The sequence below is a fragment of the Hippichthys cyanospilos genome, chromosome 2 (assembly GCF_059441005.1).
Source record: "Hippichthys cyanospilos isolate Australia breed blue-spotted pipefish chromosome 2, RoL_Hcya_1.0, whole genome shotgun sequence".
Classification (NCBI taxonomy): Eukaryota; Metazoa; Chordata; class Actinopteri; order Syngnathiformes; family Syngnathidae; genus Hippichthys; species Hippichthys cyanospilos.
Window position 1 is genome coordinate 20,754,576 of NC_142370.1, and position 23,853 is coordinate 20,778,428.

The following is a 23,853-nucleotide window of genomic DNA, read 5'->3' on the forward strand; positions in this document are numbered from 1 at the left end:
ACAATGCAAAGGCTGAATTAAGCATTCGGCCGAATAATCAATTTTGTATAACGCTAGTATATTATGAGAGCTGTCGCTAATGTAGCCACCTCAATATGTTAATGAGAAGAAAAATGTTGCAACCAGCCATCAACGTGACGCCTGCAGCGCACACAATGCTACAATGTACAAACATGGATTACAGTATGAAACCATGTTTGTCAGGTTCAATCATACGGAATAATTTGTCGTCATTGTTCAAATCAGTGTATTCGTTGCTCGACAGTTGTTTATTTACCGGCAATCCGTATTAACAATGGAACAAATGCCTACCAAATGCGGACATATTTTGACAGAGTCAAAGTGATCGAAGATCATTTTCCGAGGCGAGCTGACAGTCCCGCGTGTGGACATGACGTCACCAATGTTTACTTTTACCGAAGCCACGCCCTCTGTTAGCAACTTGTGGCTAGCCCTGCCGCCAACGAAGCCACTCCGAGGTTCATTCTCCCGACACCACACCGAGCCCAACATTGTCTACGCGCACACAAGCTGGTGAGTAAAAGTGAATATAGTCGAAGGCAGATCAATCTTCATTCGAGTGTCGATACGAGCATCGCGTTTATTGACATTTCACTGTTGGAGAAACGAGGAAATGATTCCTTTCGGTTAGCGGCTAGCTTTTGTTGTACATCGCTACGAACCTCAAGGTTTGAAAACATGTCCAATTGAGCAGGGGAGGAGGAGAGAAAATTTAGCCTACGAATAGCACTCGCTTATCCGCAAATGGACAATGCTAACTTGCAGTTCCTCATTCCCTAGCTTAATGTTAGGGTCCTCACTCGAAACCTGCAATGGCTGCTCTCGGCGAATGTCGAGTTCATTCATTTTGTGCCGAACATAGAGCTCCCGCGGCTACGAATAGTGAGAAACATCTCTGAAATTTGCTCACATTTATTCAGATTGATCGTATTTGAATGTCAAACATCTAGTTAAATGACCCGTCCTCGAAGTAAAGTAAACGCAGTGTTCTAAATATGCTACCAGTGTCCCTCCCTGACAGATTTGTGAACTAACAAGACTGATTAGAACGAATGTACCGACGTCCAAGATGAAAGCAATGCAGGGACGCGTTACAATTACCTGATGTGCATGAGAAAGTTGCAGCAAAATTCTAACACCAAACCTCACACATTTGAGCAAGCAGGGGTTTTACTTTTAAACACAGCACTCTTTTGACTACCTAACATGTTAAATGTAATACTATAATATATATTTTTTTTTCATAAAACGCACAATTAAATTATTGGTTCTACAAAGAATGTTGACTTGCATCTTCAGCTTGACAACAGCAACCCCATTTTAATCCCCTTTGTAGGAACCCAGATTCCGAAAGCATGAGTAAACAGAATGGCAACTGCCTGCAAATGACGGCTGCACTTCAGAGGCTCTCTTTGCAGGAATCACATCACTTTTCTTTTTTTCTCGTCTTTGCAATATCCCTTTCATAATTATACCCTTACACGTCTCATACAGGAAGTACTCTTCTCTTATTTTCTCTTAAGTAATATAGTAAAACAGAATTTTACATTGACATTGGTCCTAAGAGTCTAAGTAATTTGGTATTGATTCAACTGTGAGTCTAAAAGACTTGTATATTCAACCTTTACGTTGCATGTTTGATTTATAAGTTTGCAAACCTTGAAAAAAGTGACGTTCACCTTGAGGCTACTCGGCCAATTTCATCTGAGCTTTTCCATCTGCTCACATTATCTGTTTGCCTACTTTATTTACTTTTGTTTATGCTGCTTAGCTTTCGACTCAAGCACTCCCAAGCTGTACACATAAAAGCCTTCTTGTTCATTGTACTACCTGACACGGCCGTTTATCGCACCACCTGGTTAATGGTAAATTGTTCCAGAAGGAAGATATGTTTGCACATAAACACAGACCCAGGGCCCCTGTGTTTACAGTAGCCATGGCAGCACTCAGTTATTCAACAAATAGACCAAGCATGTTCCTCTTGCAGTTTCAGAGGAGATGCATGCTTTGCAACTTGTACTTTAGTTTGTTAGTTTGTTTTTTGTTCTTTTTTTTTTTTTTTCATTGTTGTAACCTTGTTGATTACTCACAACTTTGGTGATTTCCGATAACGGTGAATAAAAGTTTTGTGGTTTTCTATTGAAGTCCTTTTTGGATAGTAACTCTTGGATTTTACCTTGCACAATGCGCGCCTTCAAGTCAAGCAGCAATTTTTAAGTGTCTTGATGCAACTGTCCTTTTTCAGTTCCAAATGCAAATTGACACAAACAGTTGGGAAATTGAAGTTTGGAGGCATCTCTGAGGAAAACATTTATTTCTGAAATGAAAAACAATATTCTACTGGTCTCCCCTTACACAAACCCCATTTGCGAGGGCCATGCTAACTCCTGTCGACAACTTAAGATCTTTTTTTTTTTTTTTTTTTTAATATACATTTGATGCCTCTTCAGTGCTCTATCTCAGTGCACTACCAGAAAGATGGTCCTAGCATGGGTATAAATGGTTGATGGAATTCATTTATCATTCTATGACTTTTAACTAAGATCACCAATGAGAGCTTTGTTTTCCATCTTACTCAATGTTAAACTTTTTCATCAAGCCGGTTCCATTTATGCCATTTTTCTTGTTTCTTCAGGTCAGTGACGTCCAGATGCACGAGTCTGGGTCAGAACCAACTAGCCACGCCATTCCAGCTGTTAGGACACAGAACGGGAAAAACGCTGAGAATGACAGTCGACTAAGGAGCGGCCATATCCCTCCCCCAGACTCACCCAGGGTCAGTTTATTCCTGTTGCTTTCAATTTATGAGACAAATATTGATTGTTCACAGGCTTATTTTGATAATGTTGCCTATTATTAGATGGAGCATTGCAACCATTTTGGGAAAACGTCTTTTAAAGGGGAAGTCGAGCCAAAAATGATTTTTACAATAATGTCTTCTAAGCTCCCAACAAGTCTAAATACAGCAATCTCGTTAATATTGTGTTTTTGGAATAAGAATAGCACAGCAAATTCTACCCGTTGTTATCCAACTCATGAGGTTGCCAATTTGCCCTTTGCTCTTAATTGAAAATGACAACACAGTAGTAGTAGTTACAGCCAATCATGTCTCACCCCTTTGTTTTGCTTTGTTTTGTTTTTAATTAAACTTGCTCATGTGGGACTCTCAAGCTGAGCTGTCATTGGGTCTTACTTTTGTCCAAAAGTATTTCACTCACACACACTGGAGAATTTTTCGACAAGTGAATGGTGAATTGGCGAACGGTTTACGGGTGGGCGGGCGGACGGACGGATGGACGGATGGATGGATGGATGGATGGATGGATGGATGGATGGATGGATAGATAGATAGATAGATAGATAGATAGATAGATAGATAGATAGATAGATAATATCCTGCAGAAAATACACAATTTTGTGAGGGTCTTTAGCCTTGACCCCCCTCACTGTGTGTGTGTGTGTGTTTTTTTTTTTTTTGTTGAGAGTGAGCACAGAAAGAGTTGCAAGGATTTAGAAAGGGGAGGAGTTGAATTGGGGATTGAGTTGCTGCTTGTTTTTTTTTTTTTCCTCCTAATCACTGTCGTTAAAAAGTATCAGACAGAAAAGTGTGTCGCTGTGTATTTATTCATTAGCTCACAGGCGAACTTTGGAATGGAGATAATCAGTTTTTGCCATATAATTTCAATGATTTCTTCAATCAGCATTGAACATTTGGTGTCCGTTGGGTAGCTTCTGCGGAAAGTACACTGTGTGTGGTTGTGTATTACAATATTATGTTTGTTGTTTTGCAGATGCTTGTATGGTGTAGTATGCAACTATAAGTATTAAGTTTTTGTGTTATTTTTTTCTTTTTTTTTGGGTGGTCTCTATATGTGTGTGTGCGTGTTCTGCTGTCAGTCATCTCTGAGTTCACAAGACCAGTCTTGCAGGAAGGGATTTGTGTTTACACTCGGCTGCTCACTGGTATGACTCTCAACAATAACAACAACACAAGATGTTTGGACATGCAGGCTGCCATGGTAACAGGGATTAGGCAAAAGCTGTTGTTGTGTTGATGGTGTCCACAGAAAAACAGAGGGGCCAACCAGCTCTGTCTGTCTGTGGGGTGGACCTGTTTTTTCATTGCTTTTGTGGCCACCTCGAGTGCATTGAATCTCATAAGAAAGGCCAAACAAGGAGGCCGTCGACTGTTATTGTTAGCCCACAGCCCCTGTGAAATTCTCTGTCAGTTTGTTTACCCGACTCTAGACAGACTCTGCCTCAGAGAGAGATGTTTGTTTGTGGTTCAGACCTTAATTAAAATATGAATCCTGCATTCTGTTTTCGTAAACAGGCTCTGCCTGCTTTTTATTCATTATTTAGTCTCTGTGCAATTTTGATGACTTTGTTTATGTTTACTACAAACATTGCCAGAGTGGTGAGGCTCGACAGGGACTGGGGTGGGGGTTGGTAAATTACTGCCTGCTCACTCAGTAGAGGATGTTGTTTCTTTGGCGCTGGTTGTTGTTATTGTTGTTGTTGTTGTTTTTGATGGCGGTCTAATTCCCTAGAGCCATCTGTTGTTGTTGTTTTTCTTCTTGGGTTAATTTTAAACCGAATCGGCTTCACGGAACCTCTACACTTGACGGCAAGGTGGAAAAATAATCAGGCGTACTCTATGCTAGGAACTATCTTTGATGGTGTGGCTTTACCTGTGTGCACATAGTATTACATGTACAGTGTATCAGACTGTCGGTCCACATGCCAGCCCACTTTAACATCACTCTATATGGCCTTCAAGACTGAAAGCAGTGCGATTCTTTCAAAATACCTTCTGTGCTGCTTTTTCAGTCAATGATGTCATAATCATATCACTCTCCACATCTCTACTTTTTGTGAAGGGACATAACTGCAACAGTGCTGGAGTTAGAGAGTTATGAGCTGTAGTGTATGATGACCGAGAGCAGATGACAAAATAAACGGTTGATGTACTGTAGGGCTGCAACTAAAAGTTATTGTGGTCATCTTAATTGTAATGTGTTAAAGATGATAATTCTGCTCACGTGAAGGACTCGTCAGAAACCAGATATTTACAGTTTGAGAGGTTGATTTTTTTTTTTTCTTTTTGTTATGATTTCAACTATTTTAAAACACGGTAGGTTTCAAAATGATGCATTAATGCTCTCAATAATTGTTGATTAATTTGATAATTAATGCTTGTCGTTTAATGGTTGCAACTCTAGATGTATGTAATTAAATACATTCATTTTTATACTGAAAGGACACAAAATAGTATGCCCTCTCTGCTATTAAACAGCTTTTTTTAATCATAAAAAATGAGTTTGTGTACACAAACACAAATCCAAGAAACGACTGCTGTAAATTCCTGAAAGTCACTGACAGTGAAGCCTAACATACATACTGAACACGAACAAAACACCACGTCTTGAATCAGACATTTTCTGATTGCGTGCAGCAACATTTGTACGTAACCTGATTGTATCTCATTAGCACTGAAAAGATAGTGTGGACATTTTTTGCAAACATTAAAGATGTTTGGGTTTGGAAGACTCAGATCAACTATTTTTACTAGCTCTATCTTAATGAAAATTTACTTCATGTTTCTTCTGACTTGGTATACACTTTATTTGTTGTTCCTTTTCACGTGTGTTTGTAAAGCGTGTTCTGACACGTGTGACTTCTCGCCACCCAACCAACAAGAGCATTCATATCAAGTGCATTCATAATATGTTTACTCACCCATTTCATCTTGTTTTTCTTTCTGTCAGGGTTTTCAGCAAAGTGACACCACACCCGTTTTCTTTTGTGCTTTTTGTGTGAGTCTGTTTAAGATTTCACAAAACCACGCACAGGCCGACAACGAAAACTTCCATTTCCTCTGTACAAGTCTCATGTTGGGTTGCTCGTCTTTATGTATAAACGGATGGATTACACCGTATAGCGGCCCTTATTTATTAACTCGCGGCCTTAAATTGTGTTCACTAACAAACTGCACATGCTGTCGCTCGGGATGTTGTCATTGGTCTCATACGATTGTGATCTTCCACTAAAATCCCAGATAGCGGCCACGAAGTGTGTTCCCTCAGACTGACATGTAAAAGTGGTGATTGAGCACTGTATTTGACCCTCCTGTGATGCTGTGGGTCAAACTGACCCATTTGAAATTTAACAAAATACTGAAATGTAGCTTTTGGTAGATGACTTATGCTTGGCAGGGCATTTGAAATCTATTTTTATGAATTTTTGGTACAGGTTTTATATAGCTTTGCAACTATTTTTTGATGAATAAGAAAAAGCCAGGTCAAAATCACCCATGAATATTATTGCTGTTTCTTGGGCTGGGGTGGGGGTGCTACACAGAAAAAAAGGTTATGAAAATTGTGTTAAGTTACTCATGACTTCAGTTCAAATTGACCAAGGATGTTATTGCTATTGCAGAGAAGTAAACGTATCGCACGAGTGTAAATTAATTATTGCAGTTTTACTTAATTAAACATGCCCCCGGCCAATATTGACACAGAAACATTATTGATGTGACTGAAAAATGAACAGAACAATGGTTGAAATTAGGGCTGCACCATTATGGCCAAAAATATTCACAATTATTTTGGTCAATATTGAAATCCTGATCATTAATCACGATTGTGTTTATGTTTGGTCAAATTTGTCTATTCATTGCTATTTTTTAAACAAGCAGTATAGAAACAAGGCTTCACGGCTTGATACTTGCAAATAGTAATAAACTAAAATAAATAAAGTAAATAACTAAAACACACACAGAGCAGCACAGCTAATTTACTTGCTGAGTGCAAACCAATGAAAAAAATGAAGCCTACTTAGAACCAAGCACATTGACTTTGAAGCAAATTTGAATCAATAAGCAGTCAAAATGTCATTTTCAGCTCAAACCTAATTTAATCCAATTTTTTTGCCATTTGGATTTTTCAAAATGGGTCGCAATTGACAGCTAGCACTATATATATTAGGAATCAGGTGAGAAACTCAACACCATTTCACACTGGTAAGTAATATATCAGGGTGAAAAAAGCAGAGGCTTTTGTCATGCAAACATGTGGGAAACATTGCCCTCAGGTGGTAGGGTGGCAAAGTGCTTGAGTTGTCTAGTATAGCCGGCTTTTTAAATGTTAATATCGCTGAGAATCAGCTCGATTAACTGCGGGAACCAATATCGTGATTGCGATTAAAATTCAATTAATTGTGCAGCCATAGATGAAATTGATCACTGCATTTGGATTCTGCACGTTTTGAACACATTTCAGAAACTAAATATATGAATGACAATGAATAATATATAAAATATGGATCAGAGGGTTTTCTGAGCACTGCGTAAGGTGCTGTTGACTCATGGAATCTAACTTATCGTGCTTGTCACAGGTTCCAGCATCGTCATCCATGATGACCCCACCAGCCGAGGCTCCGCAGCAGCTCCAGCAGCAGGCGGCGCAACAGCAGCAGGTCCTCAGCCCTCAGCAGATCCAAGCCCTGTTCCAGCAGCAGAAGGCACTCATGCTGCACCAGGTAATTTTTCCGGATGCTCCAGTGGGCGCACGACCTTTCTGTCTGACCTAACGCTTGCTTTATCAACACGTCTGCAGCAGCAAATTCAAGAGGTCTTCAAGAACCAGCAAGAACAGCTAAATATGCAGCTAGTCCAACAGAAGAACGCAGGGATCGTTAGCCAGGAGGTAAGATTACATATTTGCGCCCATTACCGCCACATGCATAATGTGAGTAGCTAGTCAGCAGATTTACTGGATGTACATTTTTGCAGCTCACCGCACAAGTTTTGCTAAGTCAAAAATAAGAACACGAATGCATTTGTCCCTTGGACATTTACACTGCCATAGTTTGGCACCTGCTGCTCAGTGTTGCTTCACTACTTAATTACATTATCATGTCTGAAAAGTTTTCTGTACTGTGTCCGGTTATGTATGGGCTTTTTTGGTGAGGAGAGTGGCAATGCAAGAGGGGGCCTCTTCTTTATCCATCTCAGCTAAATAAGCCTAGCGTATATATATTGCGTTAGCTTGGTTTCTTAATTGGCGTTTATTATCTTTTCCCATGAAACCGGACGTGTTAGTCGTACCATTGACCCTACTGTGGACAAGTGCTTTAGTGAACGGATGGATGTATTTTTACGACGGATAATTGATCATTCTCTCTATCACTTAGCTATTTATTCAAAATTACTCATGTTGAGAAATTCAGCGTCTTAACTGTAAATATTTTCACATTTCTTTTTATTAATATGTGTTGAATCATAAATCCAATCAAAATGTGTGCTTTTGTTTCGTTGACGTTGACTGTAGAAAGCAGTAAATTAGTCACTGTAAATGTATGTTTCCTGCTCTGTTAATTAGAAACGACGTTGTATTTTTTAATAGGGTCCTACCGATATGTCTTTGGGCTGCGTGACTCGTGTGAATTCGAGCAGCTTTTTCCGCCCGGTGCACGTGTTGGGAAGTTCCGCTCAAGCCGAGTCTGCACGCCACCAGGCTCAGCCGCTCTTAGGAAGACTCGTACCATCTTGGACATTGGGCAGTGGCTCGCTCGTAAAAGTGCAATCAGGAAAGCCCGCGCTGACGCGGTTGGCTAACCAGAACCTTCCCATTAGCCACATTAGCCTTGGGCTTGTTTGTCAGTCATTTTGGGTGGAAGTTTGAAGGGCCACAATAAGCCAATTCAATCAATTAAAAAAAAAAAGAAAAAGATCTGATTAATCAACAGATGAACTGATCATTTTATGAATTGTTAGTCGCGGCGCTACAACAATTTTTCCGCTTAGTGTGTGCCCCGCGATTGGCTGGCAACCAGTTCAGGGGTTTTCCCCGCCTACTGCTCGAAGCCAGCTGAGATAGGCGCCAGCAAGACTGCGGCCCTTGTGAGGATAAGCGACTCTAGAAAATGGATGGATGGTTTTTGCATTTGGTTTCCATGTGCATGCCGCTGCATGAAATAGTATTGCGAGAAGATCACACAAATAAAAATCAATGGATCCTAAATTAGCAATGTTCAAAATAAAAAGTTCAAAATCAAATAAAAACACATCCATCATCCAAGGACAGATCCCGGAATGTTATACTTTCAAGGGGCACTCGGCCCAGAGTAGGTGTGGATGCACGGACGTAGGAAATTGAGAGCTTTGTAGCCAGACAATGAAGTATTTCTGAAAACATTAGTTGATCCTCTGAGAGTACTGTAAAATTACAGTGCAATAAACAGCATAATGGGTGTAGCCCAACCATCACAATTATCGATTAACTTTAGCAATTGCAGCATCTCTCGCCATAAACCGCTAACCGTCTTTGGGCCTGCTTTACTAACATCTAACACATTTCAGTCATAGAAGCTATAAATGTGTAAAAATGTAATTGCCTCATCAAATAATTAAAAATATATTGAAATATTCTGGGTATCACGCGTCAGGAGACTATTTTGTTCAACAATTGTTGTATTTGGGGTTGCAAATAATGATTAGTCTCATCATCGAATAATCTGTTGATTACTTTGTCAATGAATTGATTAATTTGATTTTTAAAACTCTTAATTTCCATTCCTCTATTTGAAATGAAAATTGACATTTACAATGAAAATGATAATATTAATAGTTTGCTGCTTTTTGAACCGTATTGTCAAAAAAATCATTAAAAAATGGAGTTGTTGAAGATTCTTTCAAAGCAGGTAGATCCGATGCTGCGGGGCCGAAACCGAAATTGGTGAGAAATGATATCAGCCAGAATGACGCATGCTTTCAAGTATTTTAATATTTTGTATGAAATTTTAAAATCTACTCAGTCAAGTAATAGTATTTAAACAAGAAACAATATTCAGAAACGCTGTAAGAAAAAAAATGCAACATTTAAATTTTGCTTGCTCGATCCAGACGCTGGATAGAAGAATAAGGGCATTTATATGAGTGCTAATATCGGAAATTACCGACGTAGGTTGATATAATCCGACGCATTTTTTTTTTGGTTGCTGATTTCGGATAAATTTCCAGTATTAATATCGGATTGGGCACCATGAAAAGAAATTTCAGAATACTTGCAGTCAAGAAAGTGAAACTGAGCATTTGAACACTATAAGGTCTATGAACGAGAATAGTAACCGAATATGGAAAATCCATTCGTTGTCAATGAAGTAGTTAAACAAGATTTTGGTAGAAACAAAAAAGGTTGCGGTATCTCAGCATTAATAAAAGTGATTTTGGTAACTATTTAGTAAAAACGCTGAAGTACACGATTCGCTTTAGCGACCCTCGTTCGTTGGACCATATTGGCCCCCGGGCCACGGGTTTAACACTGGTGTTATAATTGTCGTCGCAGCGTAACGAAAACAAACAAAACGATTTTGTTGATGCTGATGTGGCATGACTCCTTCTTGTGACTGGCCCCGCAGAAACCTTTCAGTCGCTCAGAAGCTTCAGAGTCACGAATCGACAACGTGTCTCAATAATTTCTAGAATTTCAACGTTTACCTGAGCGGGAAAGATCCGTTTGACTTTTCCCCTCATTGTTGCGCCACGGCCTTGCTGGTTGGCACCTAACTTTAAAGATGCCAAATGAGCATTTTGAACCGACCAGTGTTTGCAATGATTTGAATGAATAGCCCGTTTGTTTTTGGGTAGGAGCACCCATAATCTTGGCTTTGTAGGTCAGCTTCCGTACCGTATCTGTTTGCGAGCGAGCGAGCGCAGTCGCGTGTGCGCCCTTTCGGTGAAACGGGTCGTTTGCCTCGTAGCTTACGGCGCAGCAGATCGCCATCCAGCAGCAGCTTCTTCAGGTGCAACAGCAGCATCTGCTCAACTTGCAGAGGCAAGGCCTGCTGTCCGTGCTCCCCAGCGGTGTCGCCGGTACGTCAGCGACGCTGTGTTTAGCCGCCGCAAAGGGAAGGTCGGACAGACGGACTCCCAACGTGTCGCCTTTTCTCAGGCTGTGAAAATGGCAGCGCCGGCTTATCCGCAGCGGGGGATTCCACCGTCTCATCCAATCGCCAGTCGGGACCCAACGGCCACACCGCTCTCCTGAAGAGGAAGGAAAGGTGCTTCCCTGTGCAAACGATAGCCTTTTTTACCACGGGCCTGCTTTTCCCCCCGGATGCTTGTACAGTATATCCCGGGATGCGTGACTGACACCCATGGTGCGTTGTGTCTTGTCGCAGCGGCTCGCTGGATGAAAACGCACAAAGTAGCCACGCTCTCTACGGCAACGGCATGTGCAAGTGGCCCGGCTGCGAGACGGTCTTCGGAGACTTCCAGGCATTTCTCAAGTGAGTAACGTCTCGGTGACGCATACCGAGTGCATTCAGCGTCTCGGAGATTTCTATAAAACGCGCTCATGTCAGGTAAAGGCCCGAGTTAAGAATATCTTTACCTGTACAGTGGACCCCCGGGGTACGACATCGCCGCCTTACGTTTTTTTTCAGCTCACGACGTGATCAGCCACGGTTTTTCGTCCACCCTTTACGGTATTTTTCCCGTTTTATGGCAAAAAACGAAAAAAACGTCGCGGCCCTTGGAGTATGCTGTATTTGTGTGGTTTTGTCTCCATCTTCAGGCGGTTTTAGGTCATTGCTCTTATTTTCCGGCCCAGTCAAACTGCCTGCGCTGCAACGCGTCACTCAGATGCTGCTCTGCCATTGGTCTGCGTCATGACTCCCCAAGATATTGGTCTGCGTCACTGTCAAAATGGCTTAAAATAACTTTTTATAGTGCATTTCACTACTTAATTCAAACTTGAATGGGTGAGCCGTGGGTCCCAAGATTGCTAGTGATGTTAAAGAGAGAAGTAAGAAGATGATTTATATGGATACAAAACTGGAGATAATCCAGAAATACGAAGGCTAAGCTAGCCTAGCCGAGGCTAGGCTACCCTCACTGGGGAGGGGCCATAACAAGCGTATCACATAAAGGTAAATTAATCCTTTTTATAATTTTTATTCATGATCTTTGATAATTGTATACATGTGTTTCACTAACTATACCATTTTTTTAATATTTATATACAATTTTGATGTTTTTACCTGGGGTTTTACATGCATTATGGACGTAGGTTTGGATTGCGCGGCGAATTCCATCCTAAGCGCGGGACCGGGGGCCCACTGTATATATATATTTATTGGTGAGTTACTTCTACATATCTTACCAACTATAAGCAAAGCTCCCCAAAATGTGGTTTCAGTCTTCACACATGCTGAAAGGCAGTGTTTAAAAAGAAACACACCACAATCTCTTTTCACAGACATAAAACAAAACACCTGCGTTCAAATTAAAATGGTGAATTTCTTTGGCACATTTGTAACCTTGAACACATTCGTTTCCACCCGTGATTTTGGCCGCTCTTAAATATGTTTATTCAAATGTTTTTTTTATTTTGTTTTTTTTTTTCTGCAGGCATTTAAACAGCGAACACACACTTGATGACAAGAGCACCGCACAGTGTCGCGTGCAGATGCAAGTGGTTCAGCAGTTAGAGCTGCAGGTTTGTTTTTATCAGTTTTGATTTTTTTTTGTCTTAGTCAAAGAAAGTAAACTTTTCGGAGTTAGCGCTGACTTTGTGTAAAATGGCTGCCAGCTGCAGCGTTATATTGTTTTCACGCCTTGTCGGGATCCAGAAGTGACATCTTTAGACAAGCTAACACCTCCACGCGGCAGAAAATAACTCCATGAGTGTTCGTCATATGAGTTTAGCACCTCTCTTCCCATATTCTTTGCACAGCTAAAGAAAGACAAAGAGCGACTTCAAGCGATGATGGCTCATCTGAAGTCGTCGGAGCCCAAAGTGGCAGCTCAGCCCGTAAGTTTCTGCCAATTGCATGTCGGATGTCCGATTGCATGGGACAAGAGACGATTCCAATGTTTTTTTGTTTTTTTTTAATCCCGTTTGGCACAATTTGTTTTTGCTCCACAGGCGACCCTCGTGCCTAACATGTCCTTCTCCCAGGCAACGCCGCCCAAAGGTCCCCACACGAGCTTGTCCCAGAGCGCCACGGCGCCGTCCACGCCCTTGACGCCGCTGTCCGAATCGCCCTCGGTCCTCACGCCCAACGCGGGCTTCAACGGAACACCTGTGCGCAGGCGGTACAGCCGCTCTGTCAGCCAAGGTGAATGCGGTTCCTCACACGCTAACAAAATAGAAAAGTTTATTTCAAAGGAAAAACATTTTGGAGGCGCGTTATCCGCAAATGTAAGCTTGTGGTTTTTCAACAGATATCGTTGACAATAAGGAGTTCTACTTGAGCACGGAAGTTAGACCGCCATTTACATATGCGTCTCTCATTCGACAGGTAAAGGCTAATGACTTAGGACTTTGCAATGTTCTGTTTCTTCTCAAAACATTCGCACCACTCCCTTCAGGCAATATACGAATCGCCGCGCAACCAGTTGACTTTAAATGAAATCTACAACTGGTTCACCAGAAACTTTGCCTACTTCCGACGCAACGCGGCCACGTGGAAGGTACGGATGTCGGTTTGTGTCCATCGTGTGATTGTCCTAACATATTGCTTTCCGGAATGGTCCAGAATGCGGTCAGACACAACCTGAGCCTCCATAAGTGCTTTGTACGCCTGGAGAACGTGAAGGGAGCCGTGTGGACGGTCGACGAGATCGAGTTCCACCGAAGAAGGCCCCAGAAGGCAGCCGGTAATGGGTGAGTTGGCTAATGCCTTGTTGACGCCGGCGTTCCGCCCCGATGTTTTTGGGAGCTTTGGCGTCTGCGACTCCCGCTCGTTTCCCGCCGGGCCCTGACTCGCGCGTCTTTTCCTCCGCAATTACAGATCCCTCCTGAAAAACCGAGCCGGGTCCGCCTCCCAGGTAGGCTCGCGGTCGTCCCTCGTTTCGAAGAAAGGGATCTTCTCACTCTCTGAGCGTTGACTGTTCAGGTCGGAAGCTTAGACTGCGGCTCCTTCTACAATCCGGGTGCCATGGGCAGCATCCCGTTGCATTCTCTGCCCCGCGTCCTCCAGGAGCAGATGAACGGCGCCCTGGCCAACGGGTCCGGCTACCAAAGCGACAGCAGTGCCACGCAGTCTCCCCCGCAGGCTTTGTATGCGACTGCCGCATGGTCGGAGGAGCGGTGATTCATTGTCTTGAATGCCTTTTCCCGCTTTGTTTAAACTAGCATCAAGGAGGAGCAAGAGGATGAGGAAATCTGTGAAAATTACCCTTACGAATCTCCGGAGAGCACAGATGAGCACGGCCACAGCCCGGAGACGAACCGCACGGACGACGACGGCGGCAGCCCGGAGAGACTTCGTCTGGACCGCGTGCCCTCTCTCTGACCGCGAGGCCCAAAATCTCTGACCGCGTAGCCCGAAAGAGCCCAAAAGCAAACGCTTCTTCTACATAACCAAACACACTCTTGTTATTCCCTTATTATTTATCAGTATTTTTTTTTTCTTTAAATCGAGTTTTTATTTCTGTACAGTCAAGTGAGATCACACATGTGAAACTGTCGTTTCATGTTTGATATTTTTTTAATCGCAAGCATTAAGAGCGGGGAAGCCAAAGGAAAAGGAGTACGAATAGGAAAGGGAGCACTTTGGACTTAAAATAAAAAGAAAAAACACTAGTTGATTTTTTTTTTAGTCATATCATGCAGTATATGCATTTGTAGAGAGATGATTCCTGATATGTTCACTGCCTCTGTGACCGCATATATTTGTATGTAACAATATCATCCGGTGAATCTGAAACAGAATGTCTTTATACGTGTTGGTATTTTTCACCCCCACCATAAACATTGGTGAAGTTTCTCAAATTGAGCATGTAAGTAGATGCTATAGATTTGCCTTTTACTGTACACCAACTCTATGAATAAATTCATCATGATGACTCTCAAAGCTGTGTGTAAGCGTTCATATTTTTTTTTTTTTTTGGGGGGGGGGATTGTGTTGACGTGTCTTATGGCTAATTTAGAGGGGAGTTCCCAGTCTTAAAAATGCTAGCGAGATTTAAGCAGTTTTTTTTACATGAAGGTTGTCTGTACATTCTTTGTAATTTTAATATGGCATCTTAATTTTGTGTTTGCGGAATTTGCATGAACTACCAAACGGTACCGATTTTTAAAATCCATCGTGGGCGGAAATTTTGTGTTCAGTGTTGAAGTGTTGTGGGACCGTTGTGTCTGTCTGCTTTGATGAGTGGTGCAAGTAGTGGCTCCTGTGAGGCATGATGATATCACAGGATTTATATGTGCCTCCTGATTGGTGAGTAATATTGATAGGAAGGAGTAGAAGTGGGACAAGATTGGATACATGAGCTTAATCACAGAGGTACTAATCCACAGGATATCTTCGCACCGGTCAGGTAATAGGATTTTTTTCCAATGGGTATTCTCCAATATGACGTTTTCTCTTTGATATAACTGAAATCTGGACTTTGCATGTTTTCCGCGTGCCTGCGTGGGTTTTCTCCGGGTACTACAATTTCTTCCCAAAAAACATGTATGATGGATTGCCCTCAGATGTGTTAGTGATAATGGTTGTTAGTCTGTTTGCCCTGTGTTGGTTGGAAACCAGTTCAGGACGTACCCCGCCTGCTGCCCAAAGAAAGAGAAGAAAAGGGATCTATGACTGAAATCATATCGTACTCGAAGAATCAGATTTAAGCAGTTTTTTGGTCTTTTTTTCTACATGTACACACAGAGACATTTCGCCCAAGTTCCGTAAACAGAGTCCTGCTTGACAAGAGGCTGGCAACTTCTTCCTCAATCACTCTTGAGATGAATTTTATTGAACTCACCGACGGTGATGGTAAGTTTATGTTACCTTGTTTGTAATTTATCTGAAGAACCTTGAATGATTTGCGCTGAGAATTTCGACGATGGAGTGTACAGTGTGAGCTAATAAGGCTTGATGTTTTGATGGTAGGAAGCCCACCAACCTCATTGGAGCAGGACCAGGAAGCACACATACGGTGGGATGAATCCATAGTCTTAAAAGCATGTTCGGACAATTTGAAGAGCAGCAGCAGTAGTTTGTTTTCCTTTGATGACTCACCCCAGCCTGTTACTGACGGTACCCTACCTACGTATTGATCACCAAAAACTGTTCATGCTTGAAATAAAACACTGAGGCAACTGTTTTTGACCCCCAGAGGACTGTGCAGGACTTCTGCTGGCTTGTCTGCATTGTCGCTTCCCCGAGTTTATGCTCCTGCTGCTGGACACCTTTAGCAGGGCTGTCGGCATTCCTTCAGTGAGTCATGTCAATGAATCCAGTGAGAAGGACCATCAAGGACAGGAGTGTGACCTGGGACTGAACTGGGATATCTGCAGCTCCTGCCAGGACTCCACAGAACTTCTCGAGCTGGCCATGGAGATATCTGAAGTGTGCTATCGCTGAGAAGAGCTCATAAACAGCCCCAATATATACTGTATTATATATGCACTTAAATATTCATCAATACTGTTCTACCAGGAACAAAGTACGGTGTCTCTGTGTCCATTTGACAAATTCATCTGTTGGTGTGCCATGGAATTCTTGTCATGGGACAACATTTTTGCATTTGGACTCTTCTATAATTTGCATTTGTGTTCAATTACCAGTAGACGTAAGAGAATTTTAGCGGTGATGTTTGTGGAGAAAGGAACCGTTTGTCTGATCGCTGACCAGCCACAATATTGTCACGTCCACACAAGAGCTGTATCAAAAGTATTAGATGTAAGGCTAACTTGTCACAGGCGTAGTTTTTATTTTTCACCTGAAAACCAGGAAAAACAACCCCTTCAAACGCTTAAATAAAACGCAATGTTCATCTGCGTGTCTCTTCAGTTCAGGGAGTGAGTGTATACACTCCTAACTATTGCCGCACTTCTATAAAACAGGAGAACACATCGGAATGAACCACAGGCACGGCATGTACTGTGCTTACAGTAGGTGTAACTCTATGGTTCATATGCAAATGTGTCCTATCTTCATGGAAGCATCATTGAAAAGTCAAGCACGTTTGTGGCTTCAGCTGTATTTACTACATGAATGTAAAAATTGTGATCCGGTTACAGGTAGTGGGGAAAGTTGTGTTAAGTTACTATTTTTTCCTTCCCGGGGTCCTAAATTTTCACTTTAGAGTTGTTTTCCATAACAGTAAGTTTAGCGTGAAAATAACAAATCAAACCAAAGAGTGACTTGCACCACAATAATAAAGATGGCCGAAGCTTCAGAAAAGTTAAGTCAGGCAGCTTTTTGATCCAACTGTTCAAAAAGCCTGGACTTATTCACCTCAAAGCCACACTTGATTATTAAGACTTCTTCTAGCAAGGGGTCGGGGGCACTGACCTAATAAGATATTTCAGCTACATCCAGCAACTTTGGCACACTGTCAGACCATTTGTGTCTATGATACATTTAACCCTTTCAGTGCCATGGGTGAGAATTCTTGCCTTTTAAAAAAGTAATGAAAATAATATAATCCTATCAAATGCGTTTTTTTTCTTTTTGTGGAGGGTAGCTGACACCCTTGACCAGTGCTTCTCGAATATTAAGCCAATTGAGCACTGTAATGATACCTGTGACCATTGGATGGCAGTGTTGCCACGCATATATACATCACGAGCAATCTTGGGACCCACGGCTCACCCATTCAAGTTTGAATTAAGCAGTAAAATGCAAAATAAGTAGTTATTTTAAGCGCTGAGATGCGATCCAATCCGTAGCATGCCGCCATTTTGACAGTGACGCAGACCAGCATCTGAGGGACGCGTTGCAGCGCAGGCACCACGGGACGGGACCAGAAAATAAGAGCAACTACCTAAAAACGCCTGAAGATGGAGACAAAACAACACAAATACAGCCAATCTCGAAGATCATGACAGTTATTTTTGTTCTACAGCGGGAAAAATACCATAAAGACGGGACAAAAAACGTTGCCTATCACATCGCTTTTAAACAACCCAAATAATTTGACGGACCCTGTGAGAACCACTGCTCTACTAGTTGCCTTTTCCGATAATGCTTGGCACTGAAAAAGTTGAATTACGTAAATTCAGGCAATAAGAAATATGTGTGACTTTACAATGTGCTATTCACTTTAGTTTGCGGAATATTTCATATGTTCAACACAAAATAAACAAACACGTATGTTGAAAATACTGTCAAGGATCACCCAGCCAAGACCATTCACAAAGACTATAAAAATCTATACCCAAACAAGCCACCTTTTTCCCAATAGCACTTCTGAATGTAATAAATTGCTTATTTCTAAAGAATACTTCTCAGTAGATTGATTGTGTTTGTTGGAAAAGCTTGTTACTTTGTTGAACATGAACTACGTTGTCAGGAAGAATTTGTGAGAAACAAGAAAAAGGTTATACAAAATGTTTTCTTTTTTTTTCCAAGAACACATTTATCTTATTAAAATGTGTACACATGTACATTTAACAGGGAAATATTTAATCATAGATGAATAAAAAGTTGTCCTCCTAAAATGTTCTTTTACATCATTTAACATAACTATTGATCATCCAACTCTATCTATCTATATATATATATATATATATATATATATATATATATATATATATATATATATATATATTAATAGACAGATATACTGCAAAAGGTTTGTAAAATAGCTTGACATTCTACCTAGACACCAGTAAACACCTAAAAAATACAAAGTTAGCGCCAGAATCTACAGCTCCTCTTACATCAGTGGAAACAGGAACGCCCACAAGGCACTTACATCATTTACAAAGATCACATCGTCACTCAGTCAAGCCGTGAATGAACAGGCACAAAGTCAACCGTTGTAACAGGCCAGATGGCAAAACCATTCAGAATGTACTACAAGTGCTAGGAAACAAACAACGTTCATGCATAGGCACCAATTAGCAGTCATTTACAATCGTTGCACATTATGTAAGTGTTTGGGATCATTAAAAAAATATTAAATTATATATGTGTTTGTATATATATATATATATATAAGGCATGCATAGTCTCTCACAAAATGAATGTGCTCATACATTCTTGGCAAGAGGATTTTTGAAGCATGCCACAAATTTGACAAGTGGAACTCCAGTTTTTAAGCCATTTGGTCTGTGAGGGATGTGAAATTCAAACTGGAGGCAAATGAAAGTAAAATCCCGAAAGAATTCATTAGTTCACGTGATATGTGATGATATACTTGTTAGTAATTATCTGTCACCTCCCTTTAAATCAGCACAAGACGGCCAAAATTAGCATGGTTGTGGAGGAACTCTGAAAGAACTGCACTCACCTTGTACAGTACTGCCTAAGACTGATTTCATCTATTTGCCTGTGTACACTTTCATATAACATGAGCCATTGGCTTAGCGTAGTGCCCGTAGTCATTTTTTTGTTTTGTTTTTTTACTTACTGTCACAATATCAGCTTTGAGAATACAAATACGCTTGCAAAGGAAAAAGCGTTCAAAAAACGACATGGGAAATAATGCAAATGGGCTCAAGATAAATTGTGTCAGAGGGAGAATGTATGTGCAAATGACTTTGACACATCATGCAAGTGATTAATTCGGCGCGAACAAGGTTTGCGTCGGAGGACCACTTTCAACCACAGCACGTGCACAGCAATACAACACTGATGTCAATAAGGCATGTTCAAGTTCTAAGACACAAGGAGTGTAAAAGCACTACAGTAATAAATAGATTTCTTCTGTTATTGCTAATGTGATTTAAAACACGGCGTTTTCTCCTCGCAACATTCATGATACCTTATCGCCTTTTAGCGCTTCCTTACCATTTCGACCTTCTTTGGAATCACCACAAACAGACGTAATTCTGCCTCTACCCTAAGATAAATGTTCTTTCTTTTTCATATAAAACTAAATGTGAAACCTGATTGTCAACAAAGTTTTGATTAAAGCAAGTAGACTTGAAAATCAATCCTTGAAATCAAGTTGGGGGGCTTTGAAAGACGCAAATAAAATCATAAAAAAAGAAAGTAAGCCAAAGACTGTAAACGCAGATAAAAATAAAAACCAGCAGCCCGGAGCGCAGCCACGTGGATGGGGGGGGGGGGGGGGGGGGTCTTCCAGGAGGGGGCGCTAAAGCCACGCGGATGGGGGGTCTTCCAGGAGGGGGGCGCTAACAGCCTTGCTCATTCTCATCCATGCTTACGCTGCTCTTGCGACTGCTGTCCTTCGAGGCGTCCGGGGAGACGGACGAGAGCAGAGGGTCCCCCCCGCCGCGCACCGGCGAGACGTTGTCTTCCATGAGGACGTCATTAAGTTTGGAGGCCGGCCTGCCGTAGTGGCCGTCGGAGAAGTTGGGATGACCCTCGTTTCTCTCCAGGGCGCCGGGGGGCTCGGGGGTACAGGCGGGGCGGTGCCGGTGATGCGTGTGCGAGCGGAGCGGGTACAGGTCTTGGTGACAGTCCTCCAGAGCGGGCTCCTGCTTGATCCTCCGGCCGACCAGGTCGGCGGAACACAGGGCCGGCGACGTGATGGCCAGGCCGTGAGCTCGGGCCTGCATCTCTAACTCCTGCGCGCCGTACGAGCACGCACACACGCACACGGACACACACACACACACACACACACACACACACACCATGTATGCTGGGATAATACATTTGCCCAAAGAGGAAAGCGGGTCCTCACTAAACGTCATAACCCAGGGATTACTGTTCTATGCAAGCCCACTGGTCTAATCAGGTGCTTCTCAACCTCTTTTCAGTGATGCACCCCATGTGAAACATGTTTCAGCCCGTACCCCTCATCCAGTGCAGAGCATTTCAAGGGATAACCTTTCCATTCGAAACCAATCAATTATACGTTTCAAAAACCTGCAAATAAATGTGTTCTTAACGACCAACAGTACGTTTTAAGTATAATCAAAGGTCTCATTATGAAATGATATTACATGGAGGGTGGCACTCCTCCGGAGACTGCCACGTCTCTTATAGCACCTCCTGCTGTCCGTAATGAAAAACGCTCTGAATCTTACTCGTTGTCCCTTGAAAAAATAAAAATAAAAACTTAAAAAGCGCCATCAGTGTTTGATTCACTAAACTTTCGAACCCTTCAAAGGTATTTCGTATTGGTCGACAAAAAAAACAATTGTGTTATCGAATGGAAATAACATGTGTTGAATAAATATTTGTCCGCAAAAGACAATCAACATAAAGTGTCAGACCTGTTCTCAAAAATAAATAATTATAAATAAATATTTGTCCACAGAAAAATATTCAAGGTAAAGCGCCATCTTTTGGGATTACATTTGAGAGCTGTTCACAAAAAGAAATCATTATTTCGAGAGGTGGCAAGTGATGAACACGTTGTTAGAATTTCTAGGCAAAAAATGATTTTGCAACATGAAGCTAATACAATGACGTCTGCCTGGGGCAAAGTAGTAGTCGTAGTTTTATTGTTTCATTGTTTTACTTTGTCATTTTATATTTGCGCTCACTAGTCATCGTTTGTAGCAAGTGGGAATCTGACCCTCACAATTCAGATTTTTGTGTGTACGACTTGTTTCAGAATTGATTTTTGGTTCAAAACCATTTTGGATTCGAAACGATTTGTCTGAAAATGATTTCTGCTTCGATCCACAGATATGCAAATTGTCTGCAAGACAAGATTACTATTGGAGCCATTTATATTCATATTTTTGCAGTTACTAATGTTTTTTTTTCTTTTCAGTTTGAAATGTTTTGACTGCATCTGAACACACCATTATAGCCACTAGTGCTCACGCTCTGGAGCCTTGTGCTGTATCAAACAATGACAGCGTAACTGACTAGCGATTTCATAGCATCCTTAATAAGCGATTGTATGCGGGTTTGCATATCACACGGTAAAGCACGAGAGGTGATTCCAATGAAAACAGAAGAGGAGTAAAGCTAGCTGCTCGCGATCGCCGCTGCGGATGCCGACGTCAAATTAAAAGTGCCCCATGGCCGTTGCGTTGACGTCCAAGTGTTACCTTTAAGTAGTGGTGCTGCATGGATCCCGCGTTTGTACAAAATAAGCTTATCGATAAAAGACTTAATCTCTGTTTCCAAATAGCTGTACTTTAAGGATATCTTTGATCAGCAAAATCACCATCAAAAAACAAGATAACGTGACTATCGGGGTGTACGTTCTTTGTGTTATTAAAGACACACAAAGTAGTACAAAGCCAGAAAAATTCTAAAGGTTCTAAGCGCACTCCAATGCGAAAAGTATTTTATGTAGCAAAGTACAACGAAATGCTTCGAGCATGAGAGCAAACATATGACCGATCCGGCAGGGTTGGAATCATATGTGGAAATCAACTGTCTGTGCTTTTCATAATGAATTGTTTGTTTCCTTTTGACGCTTTATAGAGCGGTCACACGCTTTTAAAGGTAACGCATCTGACGCCAAAGAATCCTGATGGGACGATTAACAGACTTTTTAAAATGATTGGAATAAAAAGGATCACGGGGATGGCTTCCTGTACCTGTATCCTCAGCATGAGATGTCGATTAGCATTTTCAAGCTTCCGCTGGCAGTTCTCCAGCTCCTTGGCCCTTTGTTGTTCACGCTGCAGCTTCCTGATGTAGTCCACCGACGCCTTGAGGATGGTGCCCTTGTTCCAGCGCATGTCTCTAAGAAGAATGCGGCAGCCGTAAGTAAGCAGTGTTCTTCAGACCCTCTATTATCAGACGCTACTCATATTTCTGAGAAGATTGCTAACGTGGCATGTCATAAATTGGGGCATCTTGCACCCAGACTAAACTTGTTTGACAAGGAAGAAACAGGAGCCCCATCCCCACCCCAAGGTTTGTTTTTAGTCTTTTTTGGGGGTTTTTCTTCTTGCCTACTTTATTATTTGTTCGATTGTGGAATGTAGCCTGCTCGGGGAAGTGAACAGAATAAGCATTTCATTGTGTAGCATTGCTACGCACGTGACACTAAAACTTTTGAATTTTGAATCTCTTTTGCAAGCGCTGCGGTGTTCAGGGTCAGTGTCTAAAATGACTGCAAACGGCTGGCAACCAGTTCAGGTTGTCCCCTGCCTACTGTCCAACGTCAGGCCCGTGACCCTTGTGAGGAGAAGCGGCTCTAGAAAATGGATGGATGACTGTAATGAGAAATAACCCTAACCAACTCAACTACAGCGCACCTCAACTAGCAGTTTATCAGTGTTTCCTTTCCCATTTTATATGCTGAAGAAAAACAAAAGTACTCCAGCTTTATGGGGAAAAGAACTCAAAAAATCTACTTCTTTACAAAGCGAGTTTTTTTTTTTTTTTTCCCCAAATATGCCTGGGAATATAAAACGGGAACAGGTATGTTCCAATTCTAACAGTCAGGACGTTTACTTGTAATAAAGGGTAACCCAAGTCAAGTCTTTTTTTTTAGTAGTAACGCTTTGGTGGAATTTGATCTCAACAGAAAAATTCACCCATATTTATCCATCTGGCATATGCCACTTGCCGTCACAACGTTATGAAAATGACAAATTCAAATCAAATATTACAATCCTTATATCTATCCAGTGAATGCAAACACATGACGAAAAGTCGAAATCTTTACCGTTGTAAGCGATCCAAGTGTCTCCATTAGCTCAGTAGACTTCTATTTGAATACAATGTGTCTGGAAGCCTAAAAGGAAACACTTACGGGTCATTTGATTTCGGGATTAAAGTTCCCAGTTCCTTAATTCGATCGTTGATGTTAAACCGTCGTCTTCTCTCAACTGCAGGACAAAAGTAGACGCTATTAAACATGATATTGAAGGTGATATGCGAGTAGGTTTCCCCCATATCGGTGCAGCACTCACTCAAGTTGTGGTTGTCCTTCTTCTGTCTCTCCTTCGCCAGAGCTCTGACCTCAGCTGCGGGGAGTCGCAGAGGTCAAGGCGA

General features: G+C 41.7%; 2 protein-coding genes across 6 annotated transcripts in view; one reads left to right on the forward strand and one right to left on the reverse strand.

Annotated features, from left to right (window-relative positions):
- Positions 1-427: 427 nt before the first annotated feature.
- On the forward strand, positions 428-14,883 carry LOC148427805 (forkhead box protein P1-B-like). 2 transcript variants are annotated; one of them, XM_088408629.1, is made up of 16 exons: positions 428-534; positions 2,657-2,797; positions 7,417-7,560; positions 7,638-7,727; positions 10,783-10,894; positions 10,974-11,082; positions 11,203-11,310; positions 12,434-12,521; positions 12,759-12,836; positions 12,951-13,143; positions 13,250-13,326; positions 13,397-13,498; positions 13,564-13,691; positions 13,819-13,855; positions 13,924-14,087; positions 14,163-14,883. In XM_088408629.1, the coding sequence occupies exons 2-16, from the start codon at positions 2,672-2,674 to the stop codon at positions 14,320-14,322; spliced, it is 1,716 nt and encodes a 571-aa protein (XP_088264755.1). In that variant the 5' UTR covers positions 428-534; positions 2,657-2,671; the 3' UTR covers positions 14,323-14,883. The 2 variants fall into 2 exon arrangements, with proteins under 2 accessions (XP_088264755.1, XP_088264756.1); XM_088408630.1 differs by having other exon boundaries at positions 10,855-10,894.
- A 3,570-nt stretch (positions 14,884-18,453) lies between these two features.
- mitfb (melanocyte inducing transcription factor b) overlaps positions 18,454-23,853 on the reverse strand; it is a 32,707-nt gene continuing 27,307 nt past the window's right edge. For 2 of the 4 annotated variants that reach the window (XM_088407278.1, XM_088407277.1), the window contains 4 exons: positions 23,772-23,825; positions 23,612-23,687; positions 22,446-22,593; positions 18,457-20,504 (listed from right to left, as the gene is read on the reverse strand). In XM_088407278.1, the coding sequence (XP_088263404.1) occupies positions 20,109-20,504; positions 22,446-22,593; positions 23,612-23,687; positions 23,772-23,825 (674 nt within the window). In that variant the 3' untranslated portion in view covers positions 18,457-20,108. Of the gene's footprint in view, positions 20,505-22,445; positions 22,594-23,611; positions 23,688-23,771; positions 23,826-23,853 lie in introns of all 4 variants that reach the window. The other 2 variants (XM_088407275.1, XM_088407274.1) reach the window with 2 other exon arrangements.

What these genes read in the sequence shown, in the direction of transcription:
- LOC148427805 (XM_088408629.1), top strand. Translation starts at nt 2,672, where the DNA reads ATGCACGAGTCTGGGTCAGAACCAACTAGCCACGCCATTCCAGCTGTT. An exon ending in AGGCACTCATGCTGCACCAG is followed by an intron (nt 7,561 to 7,637) that starts GTAATTTTTCCG and finishes ACACGTCTGCAG; the next exon opens with CAGCAAATTCAAGAGGTCTT. An exon ending in TTCAGCAGTTAGAGCTGCAG is followed by an intron (nt 12,522 to 12,758) that starts GTTTGTTTTTAT and finishes TTCTTTGCACAG; the next exon opens with CTAAAGAAAGACAAAGAGCG.